General features: G+C 38.9%; 2 protein-coding genes across 5 annotated transcripts; both read left to right on the forward strand.

The window, feature by feature from the left end:
* The first annotated feature begins 988 nt into the window (after positions 1-988).
* dnajc5gb (DnaJ (Hsp40) homolog, subfamily C, member 5 gamma b) lies at positions 989-7,075 on the forward strand. Of its 2 annotated transcripts, XM_071524482.1 has the most exons (6): positions 989-1,137; positions 2,002-2,128; positions 2,395-2,608; positions 3,871-4,027; positions 5,505-5,558; positions 6,932-7,075. In XM_071524482.1, the coding sequence occupies exons 2-6, from the start codon at positions 2,016-2,018 to the stop codon at positions 6,994-6,996; spliced, it is 603 nt and encodes a 200-aa protein (XP_071380583.1). In that variant the 5' UTR covers positions 989-1,137; positions 2,002-2,015; the 3' UTR covers positions 6,997-7,075. The 2 variants fall into 2 exon arrangements, with proteins under 2 accessions (XP_071380583.1, XP_071380584.1); XM_071524483.1 differs by lacking the exon at positions 5,505-5,558.
* Positions 7,076-9,555: 2,480 nt separating this feature from the next.
* Positions 9,556-16,087, forward strand: LOC139648379 (proton-coupled zinc antiporter SLC30A2-like). Of its 3 annotated transcripts, XM_071524473.1 has the most exons (10): positions 9,556-9,752; positions 10,014-10,231; positions 11,290-11,436; positions 12,148-12,301; positions 12,440-12,538; positions 12,569-12,686; positions 13,319-13,424; positions 13,523-13,657; positions 15,087-15,236; positions 15,909-16,087. In XM_071524473.1, the coding sequence occupies exons 1-9, from the start codon at positions 9,667-9,669 to the stop codon at positions 15,230-15,232; spliced, it is 1,209 nt and encodes a 402-aa protein (XP_071380574.1). In that variant the 5' UTR covers positions 9,556-9,666; the 3' UTR covers positions 15,233-15,236; positions 15,909-16,087. The 3 variants fall into 3 exon arrangements, with proteins under 3 accessions (XP_071380574.1, XP_071380573.1, XP_071380571.1); XM_071524472.1 differs by having other exon boundaries at positions 12,440-12,686; positions 15,087-15,270; XM_071524470.1 differs by having other exon boundaries at positions 12,440-12,686.
* The last annotated feature ends 107 nt before the right edge of the window (positions 16,088-16,194 follow it).

Genomic DNA, 16,194 nt, shown 5'->3' on the forward strand with positions numbered 1-16,194 from the left:
TGTCGTATTAGACAACTTCACTGTTACTTCTTGGTGTTTCAAAAGTAGGTATACAATTTTTAATAATAATGAAAAACAAATCTGTATCATTTTGAGAGCATCTTGCTTTCTTAATGTGATATATTTCCTGTTGAAACAGGATGTTGGGTCGAGACATAATGCTGGGAGGGATCATTCAAAAGTGTAAACCAATGGGATATCAGTTAGAAAGAGAACGTTTTATTTCATGTTGCTCAAAAATATGATGGTTTTATTAGTTGTACATTTTATTTACACCTCCTGGTACACAATGAAGTCACCACTACATATTTTCTGTTTTCCAGGAAGTGAAAGTAATGAGATTTTGACATAAAAATACAATAAAATTATTATTTTTTTGTCATTTTTTGGGGGCGCAAAAATTGTCAAATAGGTGTATGGTATGATAGAATGAGCTAAAAAGGCGAAAAGGTCATTTTTCATTTCAGTGTGACTAACTTATTTAGTCCTTTTTACAAAATAATTCAACGTTCAATAGTCTGTAAATAATAGATGTAACTGGAAACAGGAAAAATATTGAATAATACACTGAGCATTAATAATGTATATTAAAATGTATACCTACTTTTGTAATGTATATTATATGTTCAGTGCGGAGCCCCTAAAGTCCCGAAAAGTGATATATTTTTTTAAATCTTTTTTTTGTTTATATATATCTTTATCTTTTTATCTTTTTTTTTTTTTTATCACAAATGAATTATCTTGTGGGAACAAGTTATTATCTTGTGCGCACAAGTTAATTATCTTGTGCGCGAAAGATAAAAAAAAAACCCCCATCACCTTTCGGGACTTTAGGGGCTCCGTATGTTCGTGTAGTTTTTACTGGAGATATGCGTCGCCTCGCCTGCGGCCTTTGAACGCAGCAGCGCGCACACCAGATTTACCAGTGACGAAACAGGATTTCTGCCTCTCTTCCTTTTCTGAAACTTCCTGCATTCTCTTCCCTGATTTGAGCAAGTGAACATTTTCTTCGGTCGTGAGAATAATTTAACAGAAAACCTTGTGCCAGCTTCAGATCATGCGACAAACGTTAAGAACACCAGCAGACAAGTTTCGAAGTCTATGATTCTGCCAAAACCAACCACATTTATCTATCCAGTATGTATAAGATCTAACTTTTAACTTGTAACGTCAATGTCAGACTTCCTCCTCATGCATCCCGGCTAAGTAGCTAATATGTCGTGAAACGACCCTGTAATGTTTGACTAGTGTATCAAAGTGTCCAGAACAATAACAAATTGACTCATCAACAGTTAAATCGTTTGAGGCAAATGATACAATGTTTCAGAACAGAAGAATGGACGAAAAGTTCCAAATCTGTAACGTTACTCTGTTGTTAACGTTAACTGTCGTTTCCTCCCATTTGACTTAACGTTACTGTTTGATCTCTTTTAGTTAAAGTTACTCTTTGATTTAGCCTCAAACTTACATTAGTTTGACTATACAGGCTGCTGTAGCCAATAATTAATATCAGTGGTGGAAAGAGTACTAAAATATCCTACTCAAGTACAAGTACTGTTTCTTTGCTGATATTTTACTGAAGTAGAAGTAAAATTAACGGTAAGTCAGAGTAGTAAAAGTTACTGAGTCACTTTTTTAGAAAAGATGTTAGATGTGATTTTTTCCCATGCAACTCTAAAAGGAAGAGTGGGCAGAGTTCAAACTGGATTCTTTTACTTGGGAAATTTGGAAATTACACAATAGCGTGCACAAAGTAAAGCCAGATTCTTCTGTTCTCTGCTGACTGATCGTTCACTGTGTGAGTGTCTCCACAATTTGTCAATTTAAGATGATCCACTTTCTGATGATGAGAGCCACAAAATTTGTACTCTGTAATGGATGTGATTTAAAATGTAGTGAAGGGCAATACTTCAGCAAAAACATACTTAAGGAAAAGTAACATTACTGACTTTTTTAATTTGAAAAGTAATTTGTTACTTCCTCCCTTGTTTAATGTCACAGCTAAAGCCTAAAACATGGAAGACCCGAACACAGCTCAGCGCAAAATGTCCACAGCGGGGGACAGTTTGTACAAGATCCTCGGCTTGGAGAAGGGAGCATCTGCAGAGGAAATAAAGAAGGCATACAGGTATGTTTATATACTAACAGATATTAAGAATCGGGTTACTGAAGCTTAACTGTTTACATAAAACCTCTACAGGGGGTAGAATCAGTAAAAATGTCACTTTGTCTTTGTCTCTGGAAAATTAATGTATCATCTAGTGAACGCTGCTTTTAGATAGATTATTAAAACTTGTGAAACCTCAAGAAAATGCAGTTTTCCGGCAGCAGTGGATGTTGTCAGGATTTACGCCTGCCTACAATTCCCAGAAACACTCACTCATCTGCTTGCAGGAAGCTGGCGTTGAAGCATCACCCCGATAAGAACCCAGACAATCCAGAAGCTGCTGAGAAGTTTAAGGAGATCAACAACGCCAACTCCATCCTCAGCGATGAGAACAAGCGGAAGATCTACAACGAGTACGGATCCATGGGCCTCTACATAGCCGAGCAGTTTGGGGACGAGAGCGTCAAGTACTACTCGCTCATGTCCGAGTGCTGGTTCAAGGTGAGGGGCATGCTGGGAGCTGGGCTGGAGTGGTTTTCAAGACCCAAGGTTTTGAAAAGAGGGAGAGCGTGAGCGGATGTTTGCATGTCGATGTTTAGATGGTGTGTCGGTACAAATGACTGTTTATATGTGTGTTGAAAGCAAAATCCAGTTGTTTATTGTATTCACTCTGATGATGATGATGATGATGATGATGATGATGATACATGTGCAGCATTTTGTGAACATGGAGATTTTGCCTTTAGACAGTGATTGGAATTTGCAGATGTAGGCTAATATATTAAAATAAATTGTAATTAGCAATATCATTTTATATGTCTGATTTTTTATAATTTTTTATTTGACATGTTTTGACTGCGACTCTCGGCCAGCCAGTGACATGTTTCCTTAGCCTTCTTGTCTTTTAAAAGAGGACCGCATTGGAAATAAGTTTTAGGAACTTCACGTGATATCCTTGATGATTTTAATGAATGCATGACTGATGACAACAAGCAAGACCAAACAAGAACAAAAAAACTGTAATGGAAAATACTATTGGGCTGAAGTGATGTCAAAAATACCTGTTCCCATTATTTTCTAATATTGCTTTGTATCATGATCCTAAAATATGATTTAAGAGAACTGATATTGAGAGTTGTATTCCAAAAAAAACTATATATCCATTTTTACATGAAGTTCCTCATTGAATATCTGAAAATGTAGAGTGTCCTGTAGGGCTGGACGAATGAATGAATTCAATATTATCGTTTATCGTCTTTCAGTGGGATTATATTGTGATGATATGGTGATTTTGGGATATCGAGACGCACAATTCTGCAGTCTGAACTGATGAGAACAAGCAAATTTTATTTAGAAACTCAGACAAAATGAAGTATGGTAGGAATATTATGTGAAAATTTCAGTTTAGTTTGACATCACACCAAATATTACCATTCGGTTCAATATGATGAACATTAATTTGATTATTTAACGTGATTTCGCTTATGTGAGCGTCATATAGAGAGAGTCATATATATATATCGATATGGAAAAAAATCCTTCTGATTATCGTGATATTGATTTCAACCATATCGTCCATCCCTAGTATCCTGACTCTAAAAGTGATATCACTTTGTCAACCAAGGACTGAAGTTACATTCTGTTCTTTAAAAAGTACTGACATTTAGTGTAACCTTGTGCTATTTATTATTTTGTAAGAGTAGGTAAACTTGAGATACAAAAGTGCATTCTGACTGACGTTCATTTCCTTTGCCCTGTGCCAGACGCTTGTGGTGTGCTGTGGCATTTTCACCTGCTGCTGCTGTTTCTGCTGCTGCTGCTTCTGCTGTGGGAAGTGCAAGACTCCAGAAGACGAGGCAGACGGCCTCTATATGGATCCTGACGACCTGGAGGAGCAGATCAGATCTGAACACGGTGAAGGTGAGTGAGTTCGTCAAAATCAAAACCGACGTGTTACAGCATCACGACAGGATCGCACAGTAAAAATATTCTGTAATAGATGATGGTTCTTGTGAATACTTGCTTAGCTGAAATATTAAATTAAATGTAACAAAGAGGTTAAAGCTGCACCAGGCAACTTTGGAGGTTGGTGGCTCCAAATGGCAGCTAGATGTCACTGTTTGATTTAACTTTAATACCCAGATAGGTGACAAAAGTAAACTGCACACAGCTCGCTCATGTTTACCAAGCTGGCTGGTCTGTGATGCTTAAAGGAAACCAAAAAGACGAGAGAGGAAAAAGATATAATGTTGGAGAGTCCAGCTTTCTCTGGACGGAGCGCTGCTCACTGCTGTTTAGGAGACAGTTTGTATTTCACCCTTAAGTTTTGCTTTATCTCTTCCTTTATCTCTTCCTTTGAGTGGAGAAGTGTCCACACCTGACACTAGAACCTCATTTTGGGTGAATCTACAGTATCTCAGTTAGTAGGGATGGGATTTACACAGTTAAATCTTGCCTAGTGCAGCATTAACTAAATAAAAAAGTATTTATTGTGATGAACATCGGGAATAACATTATGCCGGAAAGTGAATAAAGATGGACACATACAACGCGATTTCTTGAACTCAATCAACGTTGCTGCCCTGGCCCTATTTTCAAGACTGGGGTTCTCTAAGAAAGCCTTAGACCAGAGGTGGGGACTCGAGTTACATGACTTGGACTCGAGTCAGACTCGAGTCACAGTTTTAATTGTTTGAGACTTTACTTGATGAATGCAGAGAAGATTTGAGACTTGACTTGACTTGGGTTCTGGTTGCTTGGGACTTGACTTTGACTTGTACTTTGATGACTTGAAAAAAAGTCTTGACAAAAGATCTTGTGTTTGTGTAAATGACTTAGATTGAAAGTGATGAGATTTGTTCCAGCAGACGACTGAATTTAAATTCTGTTTTCTGAATTTGTATGGAATTATCGAATTCATTGAAGTTGAAACTGATTATAGAAATCAAACTCATGATGCTCTTACCAAGTTTTTTATCCTATTAAAACCATATTGCATTGAAAAGTCCTAGATATTTAGTTTTCTTTAAGATATGAAATTGATACTGGACTCTTGATTGGTTCTGACTTGACTTGCTGTTCTACATTTAGACTTGAGACTTGACATTAATGACATGGACTTGACTTGGTGTTCTACATTTAGACTTCGGACTAAACCTGAGACTTGTGCCTCAAGACTTGAGACTGACTTGCTCAAGCAAAGTTGACTTGGTCACATCTCTGCCTTATACTGTATGGCAGCCTAATGGAGGCTTAATCTGACCCAAAGAGTCAAGAAGTAGGGGATACTTCACTTGGGAGATTGCTTGATTTATGTGTTTTTATCCAATGCAGTGAGTTGTTTGTTTGTTGGTAATTACCATGTGTTTGCTCAGTGTTTCATCTTGTTTCACCGCAGGTGACGATGTAATAATTATTCAGCCGAGCCCTAGTGCTGCCACCGACCCTTCAGGTGAAGCTCATGATGCAGCTCATTGTCTAGGCTGTGCTGGGCTGCGTGACTTCACATAGCTTGCAGGGCATGAAGCGATGTTTCACTTTGGCACATCTTCACTTTCTAGCTGCCACACCTTTCGTGATTGGGCATCCTCCAATACCGGTGGCCCTGAGGGCCAGGTCATTTGCTTAAAGTGTTTAAATGCCCTGCTTGGTACACATATAAAAAGCAAAGTTAACTGAGGTGATATTTAATTCCGTCCCCAATACATAAGTAATTTTACTGGCTTGCAATTATCATATTGAGTACAGAGGGAAAACATGGGATGCCAGATGTGAAAGATCCCTGCGCTTTGTGGAGGCTGCAGGTGCTAAGAAGTGAAATCTTGCTACCAAAGTGAAATATTGATTCAAGGCTTTTATTGTGCTGCTTTGTAAATCGTGTAAGTCGATCTCATGCACAATACACACTGTACGTCTGTCTGTTTTAACATTTGCTCCGTTCTTGTATTGTTCATGCTTCCTCGTGCCTTGTAACGTCCGATATCATGCGCTGTATTAACAACATTACAAGCTTGTGGCATCAATGTGTTATAACCACGCTAATATTAGATTCAGTGTAAAATAATCCTTTTCTCCCACTGAGATTAATCTTTGCTATAGATATGAAAACTCTACCATGGGATTGAATATCATGCAGTATATGTCCCTTTGAAATTTAGCTTGGTTATAACTTTAAAAACTAACATTTACCTTTTGCTGATTTTCCTGAGTATTTAATTTAAATCAATATTCCACTTAGTTTTAACATGGGGGTTATTTGGCATTTGACTGCCATGAAAACCAGAATATAAACTACTTACCAAGATCAGATGCAGCTGGACAAGTTTGAAAATAGCCTGACAACTTACATTTAACATGTTTGTGAACAGATTCAACAACATATCCCGCTTTTATGACAATGAAGCAGTCCTGAGTCTGTCATCATTTTGCATTTCTATTCTTGGTTTACACTAAAATTAGTATTTAAAAATAAAACTCTCCCAAACAGGAACTATCTCTCCTAAATGGTATCCCTCCACTGTTTTCTGTTCTATCAATAAAAATGCTATTTGGCGAAATTATGTTCTAAAATGTTCTAAAATTAAAAACCACAGTAGCAGGATCTGTTGTTGAATCTGTTCACAAACATGTTAAATGTAAGTTTTCAGGTTGTTTTTGTGGCTTCATTCAAATGAATGGGGAGTCAAAATCCAAACGCTACAAACTCTTCCCAGCTGCATCCACCCCCCCCCCATGTTAAAACTAAGTGGAATATTGCTTTAAGAAGTATAGAAACTGTATTCGAAAACCAACTGTTTTTGCACCTGCCTGTGTTTCCCCATGCAGGTGACGACGAGCCGATCATGATTCAGCCCCATGCGACCAACGGCAGCCCGGGGCTCGACCAGTGAGCGGAGGTATCACAGTCCTTAAACCATGTCAGCATCAGTTGCCGTGGTGATGAGTCTGAAAGTTGCCGGTCCCCCCCCCCCCAAAAAGACTGTGGCTGACATGCAGAAAATGCACTTGTCATCGCGGGGGCGTTTGTTTACAGGAATCTAGCACCGATTTGATTGTGCCATTGTTTTATAGTGCCAATTTTTTTTTTCCTAATGCTTAGGGTTTGTGTTTGCTTTCATCCGATCACATATTTATTTTTTTAACTTTTTTACTTCTTTTCACTTACGGGCAAAATCCACACTGCCGTGACGAATGACAGGAGCCTGTTGAATAAATACAGATCAATGCCTGTGATGAGTTCTTGAACGCTCGATTTTCATGTGCACTTTAAACTCTCAAGTTCATTGTAACTGCTTCCGCTGCCGTGACGGTCTGACACGACACTTTGGCCCAGTCAAAGACACAAGACGGCTGAAGTGTTACAGTATCTTGAAGGCAACATATGGGCTGGTGCAGGTTTTTGAGTCTATGCCACTTTTTTCCCGTGAGACTGAGTAGTAATTAACCAGGAAATTATGTGCACACCCATAGTTTCCAGTGTAAACCACATATTTGTAGATCATCAGCATAGCAAAATGTATAACATTAGCTAGCGTTTTATGGTTACCATGCCTTCTTTGCATATTTGGCTGACTCCACTGTCAACAGCCTGATGAGAATTAATAATATAATGCTAACAGGCATTAAGAGAGACTGGTGGCATTGCCAGATGACCCATAGTGTGCATCTTATTGTCTTAACATGTTATTAAAAGCAAACTTCTTCCTACACTTGACACTAAAGCCAAGCTGGCAAATCGCCTCTGTTGGGATTTGGAATAGGCCCTTTTCACAAACATGGCTGACGTACTTCTGCAGGGTAAAGCTCGTTCTCACCAGTGCCAGCAATGTTAAAACGGGGAACTTTTTGTCTCCAATAACTCTGTCTGTGATCACTTATTTTGTGTTTCAGGGTCTCTGTTATCTTTCTGTTTTTGTTGTCAGACGACTGCGCAAATAACTGTGACCGAGGGTCACAACATGCTAACTGGCTAACCAAGGCTAACGGTAATTTCTGTACTGTTAGTACTTTGTGACCCTCAATCAAACAGTTTTTTTTTAATAGCTGTGCCATCGTCTGACAACAGTAACAGAAAGATCTGTCAGTGACAACACCTGTATTGTGTTATACATTATGTTGAAACACAAAATAAGTAATCACAGACAGAGTTACGGGAGACAGAAAGTTCCCTTTTTTACATTTCTGGCAATGGTGAGAACTACAGCGGAAGTACGGCAGCCATGTTTGTGAACAGGGCCTATAAGACACAGAACAATAATGGAAACTTTGTTCTGTGTGAACTTTATTGTCATAAATCATACTGATTAGCCTATTTGACGTGGTGGTGGGACTTTTTAAAGACAATGACAACTCTCTGTAATGTGTCAGATGTTTTATTGGCTGTAACTACAGTCTTGTGAAATTACGGTAAATACGGGAATTGTATTTTTATGTGCATTCAGAGATATATTTTTGATTGGAAATTTTACTACAAATGGTCTGTTTAGTATATACGTATGAAGATACAGCCTTATGTTATGGCGGCCTTCGGTTTTTCTCTCCGCTGTGTGTAGAAATGTTGATTGTTTGCATTCCAAATGCATGTGATCTGTACAGACTTCGATCAAATTGTATTTGCTCATAATTATTACTATTTGTTTTGGAATACTGGATTGGAGAGTTTGCCACACAGGTCAAGACAATGTATTTAGAAAGTTTAGATGAGTACAGAAAAGTATTTGAAAATCAATTTCTTATAGTTTTCTGTAACTGATATCACACTTGACATCAGAATTGTTCTGATGGAGTAAACCTCACCCATCTGGAATTTCAAGCAGGATATAAGATATAATAATTTGTAAATACTATTATTAAGTTTGCACTGGACTGAAACTCTCATACAATACTCAACATTTTTTAATTTACTGGATAGTATCAAATAGAAAGACATTGTTCCATTTAACTGTATTAAGTGCCAGTGAATACATTTAATTGGTATAAAGTGTAATCTTTTTAAGCTCTGAGTCTTTTGATCAAAGATTAAAATGAATAACGATCCCTTTTTTCTCTCAAGTGTTATTCTGAACATTCTGCCATCTATCTTTCATCCTTTCAACCTGTCAGAGTTTTTCCAATTTGGTACTGTAAAATGTATGATCAAATAAACTTGGGTAATATTGTAAATGCGGTGGCCTCATGAGTTGCCTTCTTCCAAGTTTAGTTTACATTTGATTTCATATCTGTCTGTATATGCCATTTGGAAATACTTTACAAATGATAATAAGATGTTGTTTTGTTTTTCAGGGTTTTGAATTTGGGAAGTTTGATGTTAGTGACTGTTTAAATCCTTGTAAATTGCTACTATGGAACCTGCAGCACCTACCAGCCTATACCAATGACCTGCCATTGGCTCCTGTTGCACTCCGCCCCTTACAGATAATATCAGTGTTGCCACTGTGCGCCTCCACCTGTTACAGCAGGTGGCAGGTTGTTGAGCCTCAGTTTGCTGCAGCTGAACATAAAGTTGAGTGACTTTACTGAAGTAGACTTCATGGAAAGGAAAGGGATTGTCACATGATGCTATGAAGGCCCTCGAATTATCAACAGACTCTGAGAAACAACATCTCATTGAGGACCATTCCTCAACTTGCTCAGAGCCTCTTCTGTGGTATGTCTTCATTATCTGTGTTTATGTTGTTTTATATGCTCATATTCAGCACAAATCATTTTCATTTCATGGTTTTACTCTTAAACTCTCTCATGCATATCACTTACGTGTACATTTTGGAGAGATGCAGTGTTATGATAGGACATTTATAATGTTTTCTGGGAAAGGCTGATGCTGATTGAGGGGAGGCGGAGTTTGCCAATCAGTAGTAATCAGTTGTAACATGCAGTCATTTCTGAGATACCCTTCGTTCTCTCTCAGGACATATGACGATGTGCCGGAGGGAAAATATTCAGACTCGGCAACAGAGTTTGGTGAAGTTGCATCCGGTGTTGACGGCATGTGGCAGTCTGACAGACACTGCCATCATGAGAGGGACGCAGTGTCGTGGGCCGACATCGAAGGGAGGCGCTTGGCCAGAAGGAAGCTCGTCATCGCCTGCGCTGTCAGCCTGCTCTTCATGATAGGAGAGGTGATTGGTAAGATCAAAGTGGTCAAGATTTGTTTTTCCGTTTGGTTTCACTCACTATACCATGCTGTAGGCCACACCACCCAAAGACACTGTCTAGAACTTTATTTGTTTTACATGTTGACTGGCTGACTGAACGTAAATACAATATGTTGTGTGATATGTATGTATATATGACCGCTTACTTTCCCTAGTATATCCTCCACTGTTCATTTAATTTGTCCTTGTACCATGTGTGTCGGTATGTAAGTATAAGATGTCAAGTCACATTCCAAAGACAAATTCTTTGGCAGCTCGGGAATGAAAATGATTGTGATTCTGATTGGTGTTTGTAATGTGCTGCAGAACCAGCCAGCCTGGTCTTCATGATAGGAGAACATTGGCAATGTTCTCCTACAGTGAAGACAGTAAATCAAAATCCATCAAAATTAGTGTCTGATATAAGTGTTGCATGCTCCCTCACACATTTAATTTCGAAAATCTCTCAGAAATAATACATCCATTGTTGCTTTTCATTTGTAGCATTGAGTTAGGAGTCTCATTGTGACATCGGTCACACTTTGGTAAACAACTCTCCCCTTTCATTTCCTCGTGTTTCTGATTCCTTCCATTTGAAAATGCAAGTACTGCCAAGCTGCCAAAAGTCCCTTTCATATGTGGGTTTAATATCTGTGCTCTTTAGTGGTTTGCACTGAAAATAAATGTTAAAAAATGGTGGTGCCGTATACACTCTTGTACATATATCTCATGCAAAGAAGCAATTTCACGAGTTCCTCCTAAATAAATGGGGAAAAAAAGGCTCAGGACGGCAACTTCATCCATTCAATTATCATTATTAGCTTATGTGTTTCAGTGCTCCGAAACATGAAACTTCAAGGAAACTTCAATCCCTTCAATGCAATGAAACTTGATCCCTTAAACCATCTTTATTCTCTGCCATCCTGAACCTTTTTTCCCCGTTTATTCTTGGTTTTATTTCCCTGGACTGTTTGAAAAGGTTTTTTACTGTATGGCTGAAGCACCAGCCATAAAGTGTGTGAGGGATTTGTATCCTCCAATCCTCTGCAGGTGGCTACGCTGCACACAGTCTGGCGATAATGACAGATGCAGCTCATCTTCTGACTGATTTCGGCAGCATCGCGATGAGCATCTTCTCCCTGTGGGTCTCATCCAAACCGCACACTAAAACCATGACCTTTGGGTGGCATCGTGCAGGTTAGATCACAAGACCTTTAACTATGTGTTTGTTTTACTGATTTACCAAAAAAAAGCGGAAAATTTCATTATCCGCTTGTAAAATTAAATGCACAGGCCTTCAACACTGGTGAAGATCTCTGTGGGTCACAATATGTTGGTTTGTTTGCATCAGTAAATCGAGTGCCTTGGTGTCCTTCCTTTAAAATTCAATTTCATTTTTGTATTTTGGTTGATTTACCCAGTTTTCTAGGAGCAGATGGGACTTAAACTGGTGCCAAATGAAGACACCATATATCCTCACTCCACGGATTACCTGTTAGATATAAAATTGATTTTTAATATTTTAATGATCATGTTTAAAGTCCCTCAGTCTAGACTCAACAGTAAAGGTGATTGTGCAAGTTAGGCTAATAATTCAGTGTCATCTTTTAAAGGACTTCCTAATACGTATCTTGGTAGACTTGCTTTTATGGAATTGCTTTATGGAATTTCTCCCACTTTTAATCTCATTAAAAGTCATTTTATGTTTATTGTCTTTTGCCCCATTTTCCTTTGAATGTGTTTCCTATTTTTATCTCCTTATATATTTTGCTATTCTTGTTTAGATGCACTCCCGTAAAGAGATTGTAAACCCAACTACATATCTCTTCTTCCTCTCCTTTTTGTCGTATACAGATAATAACTATTTCTTGTCTGTCGGTAGACTTACTGAGTTATTGTATTAAACAGAGATTCTGGGTGTGTTGCTGTCCGTTCTGTCTATCTGGGCTGTGACCGCGGTGCTGGTGTTCATAGCCGTACAGAGGATCATTGAGGACGACTACGAGATCCAGAGCCACATCATGCTCATAACCTCGGGCTGCGCTGTGGGTGCCAACGTCCTGTGAGTGTGAGCTGCCTTTCTGGTTTGTCAGGATTGTTTACTTAAGCCTGCATGTGTTTGGTGTATTGTGTATTGTGACGATGTTCAGCAGTGATTGGATGGTCTTCTAAAAATAGCCGTGACTTTGTCACTATTTAGAATGGCCCTCATCCTCCACCAGTCCGGCTCCTCGCATGGCCACAGCCACGGGTTTCCCTACAGCCAGCTACAGAAGGACGAGGAGCAGCGGGGTCACGGCCACTCCCACTCCCACTCCCACTCCCACTCCCACTCCCACTCCCACTCCCACGGCAACGCCAGCGTGAAGGCAGCCTTCATCCATGTGGTGGGAGACCTGCTGCAGAGCATCGGGGTCCTGCTGGCTGCCACCATCATCTACTTCTGGGTCAGTGTCTGCACCAGCTGCAGAACAAAACCACTAAAGGGGCATCAGCAGTTAGCGATGGGTCATCATCTCTGTTATAAAGTTAAAGATTATTGACTCAAGCAGTTGAAAAACTGAGGGGTGTGTTATGAATGACTGTGCACCCTCAATGTTTCACCTCCTTCATAACTCTCAGGAACACTCCCAGGGGTGCACACCCGGTTAACAACCAGCTCTTTCAATAGAGCTGAACAATTAATTAAAAAAAAAATCGAAATCACAATCTGAATTTCTGCAATTTCCTGAACAAGGTGTTTTAGTGCTGCAGGTAATCTTTGGTCCATGAATCAACTACAATATTGGAGAAAACCTTTCATCATACTCAAACTCAGTGAATCGTGCACACTGACATTTAATAAAATCACTTTAAAAATCACTCACTCTTTAAACAATTTTAAAGTTCTAAAAAATGTATGACAAGAAAAACCTGAATTGCAGTTTAAATCACAATTGCAATATTATGTCAAATAATCACAATTCTATTTTTTGTCAGTATCTTTCATCCCTAGTTGGCAAGTCCTCAAAAGACATCACAGCATCATTTTATAATTTTACCGCCCTAATATGTTGTTTAAATTCTGTATGACCCACAGCCGGAGTTCAAAATAGCAGATCCTATTTGCACCTTCCTGTTCTCCGTCCTTGTTCTTGGGACAACACTCACAGTCACGAAGGATGTGTTGAGAATACTCATGGAGGGTAAATACACATTTTGTTTGCTATGTGACATTATCATGAGTCAATACAGTTTACTATTAGTGCCCTCTTGTCGCTGAGCGGTCACTTTGTCTCCGCAGGTTCGCCTCAGGACCTAAACTTCAACACTGTGAGAGAAACGCTGCTGTCTGTGAGCGGCGTCAAGGCTACGCACAATCTGCACATGTGGGGCCTCAGCATGAGTCACTCTTTGCTCTCTGTCCACGTGGCCGTAGGTGGGTGCACTGCTGCAACACCAAACATCCATCTTAACCAGTCATTTAGTCTCATATTCAGCCTTCAGATCTTATTTTTCTTAAACCAAGAGAAAAAATCTGCCAGTGAGGTGAGATAACTCCACTTTTCCAATGCAGTTTCAGGAATTGTCTAGAAAGGAGAGTCAATATCTTGAAACGAGTCAGAATAAAGCCGATCATTGCACTACTATAAAGGGAATGACACTTCATTCAAAATTCTTGAAACAAGTTGATTTGCATTGAAAACAAGTGAAATTATCAAACCCCATTGGCAGATTTTTTCACTTATTTTAAGAATTTTTAGGATTAAGATTTTAGGACTCAATAATAGACTAAATGATTTGTTAAGATGAAGATTTTTTGCAAAACTCTACTAAGCACAACTGCACCTCGTTCTAGTCTAAGTATAGAGGCTGAGATGTACAGCAGAGTTTTGAGACTTTAGGATTAACAGCATTATCAGTATTGTGTATTATCTTAACATTCAATATCTTTTCCATTTTTCCCTCCATTTAACTGGGGCTGTAGTCATGACCACCTTAGTTGAATCCAAGTCAATTCCGAGACCAGGTTCAGTCGAGTTTGAGTCAAAACCAGATCCAAAGGGGTCGAGACCAAATCAAGACCGAGACCAAGTCATTTTCAAGACCAAAATAGATGATAAACACTGTACATGTCTTTCCAAATGTCAAAATAATAATTAAGTAGGAGTTTCTTAAGGATGGTACTTTATGTACTTAACCCTTCAACATCCAACTAATTGACTAATTGATGCATAGAAGTTTGAGATCCATAACATACACAGGTTTCAGGAGAAGAAAATAAACTAAACATAAAGAAAATTACCCTTTTTTTCATATTTTAGAGAGGAAAAAACAAGTTGAGTCAACATCCAATAGTGGCGCGACACCAAGACCAAACAAGTCCAAGACGTAGAGGAAGTGGTCTAGAGCAGTGATTCTCAACCTTTTTCATATCAAGGACCCCTAGTTTAGTCCACGTTAGCGCCATGGACCCCCATTTGATGAGATTTTGTCTCTTGGACCCAAATCTGAGAATATTCCATGACTATCTGTATTGTAGGTAGAGAGATAACAGTGAAACTATGATCAAAACAGTCATTCTTCTACATTCTCTAATTGTGTTAACTTCTTGTAAATGAAATAATGCTGAAGTTTAACAGTAGATCAATTTGCTGGGGACCCCCTGAAACCCCCTCAAGGACCCCTGGTGGTCCCCGGACCCCACATTGAGAACCACTGGTCTAGAGTACCAGACTTGAGTACTACATTCTGCATTTAGCTGAGAACATATGGTATCCATATTGCAGTACAGTTTAACAGAATTGTAAACCATTAACATGCTGGTTCCTATCTTTAACAAATGGCTTTTGGCTTGTTTTCCTCAGAGGAAGATGCCGATACGCAGACTGTCCTCACGAAGGCATCAACGCTGCTCCGGTCTGAGTTCGGCTTCTCCAGCATCACGATCCAAGTGGAGCGTTACTCAGAAGAAATGCTCGACTGCACACAGTGCCAAGACCTGGCAGACTGAACGAGTCAGTGTGGCAAGACAGTGATGAAGATTGATAGGTTCACTGAAGTCAATCTATTTTTAACCCCCAGTGGCACAGAGGTCATATTTTTGTGACACACAGAGAGGAATTCCATATGGTTTCTCCCTCTCTAGAAAGCCATAAAATTATTTGAACCGTGCAACGATGAGTTCAAAATCACATGAGTGTGTGTAAATGAAGCCAATATAAAAACCAGTGTGTACCAGCAAATAGCAGACTTTCCAAAATCCATATATGTAAAATAAGTTTATAATGTCCTTAGTGGCTGCTGGGTTCAGGCATTGAAAGTTCCTGTTTCATTCAATATTGAGTTTTCTATCAAGATAAACGTCAACCTCATGCGAACCATAAAGATTTGGCTGTTTCTCTTGAGTTTTCTGAGAATAACAGTTTTTATTTAAATGTCTAAAGCTCACACCTCCATTTCATTCATCAACAAACAGTTAAGTTTGCTCTTAGAGCTTAGAAGCAGAATTTCAGCCGGTTGAAGTTCATTGCTGTGGCTTTAAAGTAATAATTTGTGACATTTTCATATCAATAAATGTTTTGCTAGTCTCTATCACCATAATTCAACCTATATCCAGTTCATGAAAGCTCTTACATTTGCTGTTCTAAACACCCGGTGACTGGTATGTCTTTCCCTCTGATACACAGGAAGTGCTGCGTCTTGTTTCCAGCAGGAAATTAACAGAAGAAGAACTGGGTAGTTCGCATGAGCAGCGATAGACACCATGGCTGCACAGACAAAGAAAATTGCGACACCTGCAGAAAAAAAAAGTGATTTTGTTATATTTATATGCTGGAAGTGTAAATAAAAAAATGTTTTTAATGCACATGAAATTAATTATATATTTTGTATACTGTATATTTTAATCTTTATATTTTAAAACTGGAGTGTCCTGCCCTGAAGGTCATCTTTTAGATTTTGTTTTATGTACTT

Source organism: Centroberyx affinis, unplaced genomic scaffold (assembly GCF_046629955.1).
Source record: "Centroberyx affinis isolate AG114_WGS23_722 - 3 ecotype Tasmania unplaced genomic scaffold, CSIRO-AGI_Caff_v1 ptg001198l_1, whole genome shotgun sequence".
Taxonomy (NCBI): Eukaryota; Metazoa; Chordata; class Actinopteri; order Beryciformes; family Berycidae; genus Centroberyx; species Centroberyx affinis.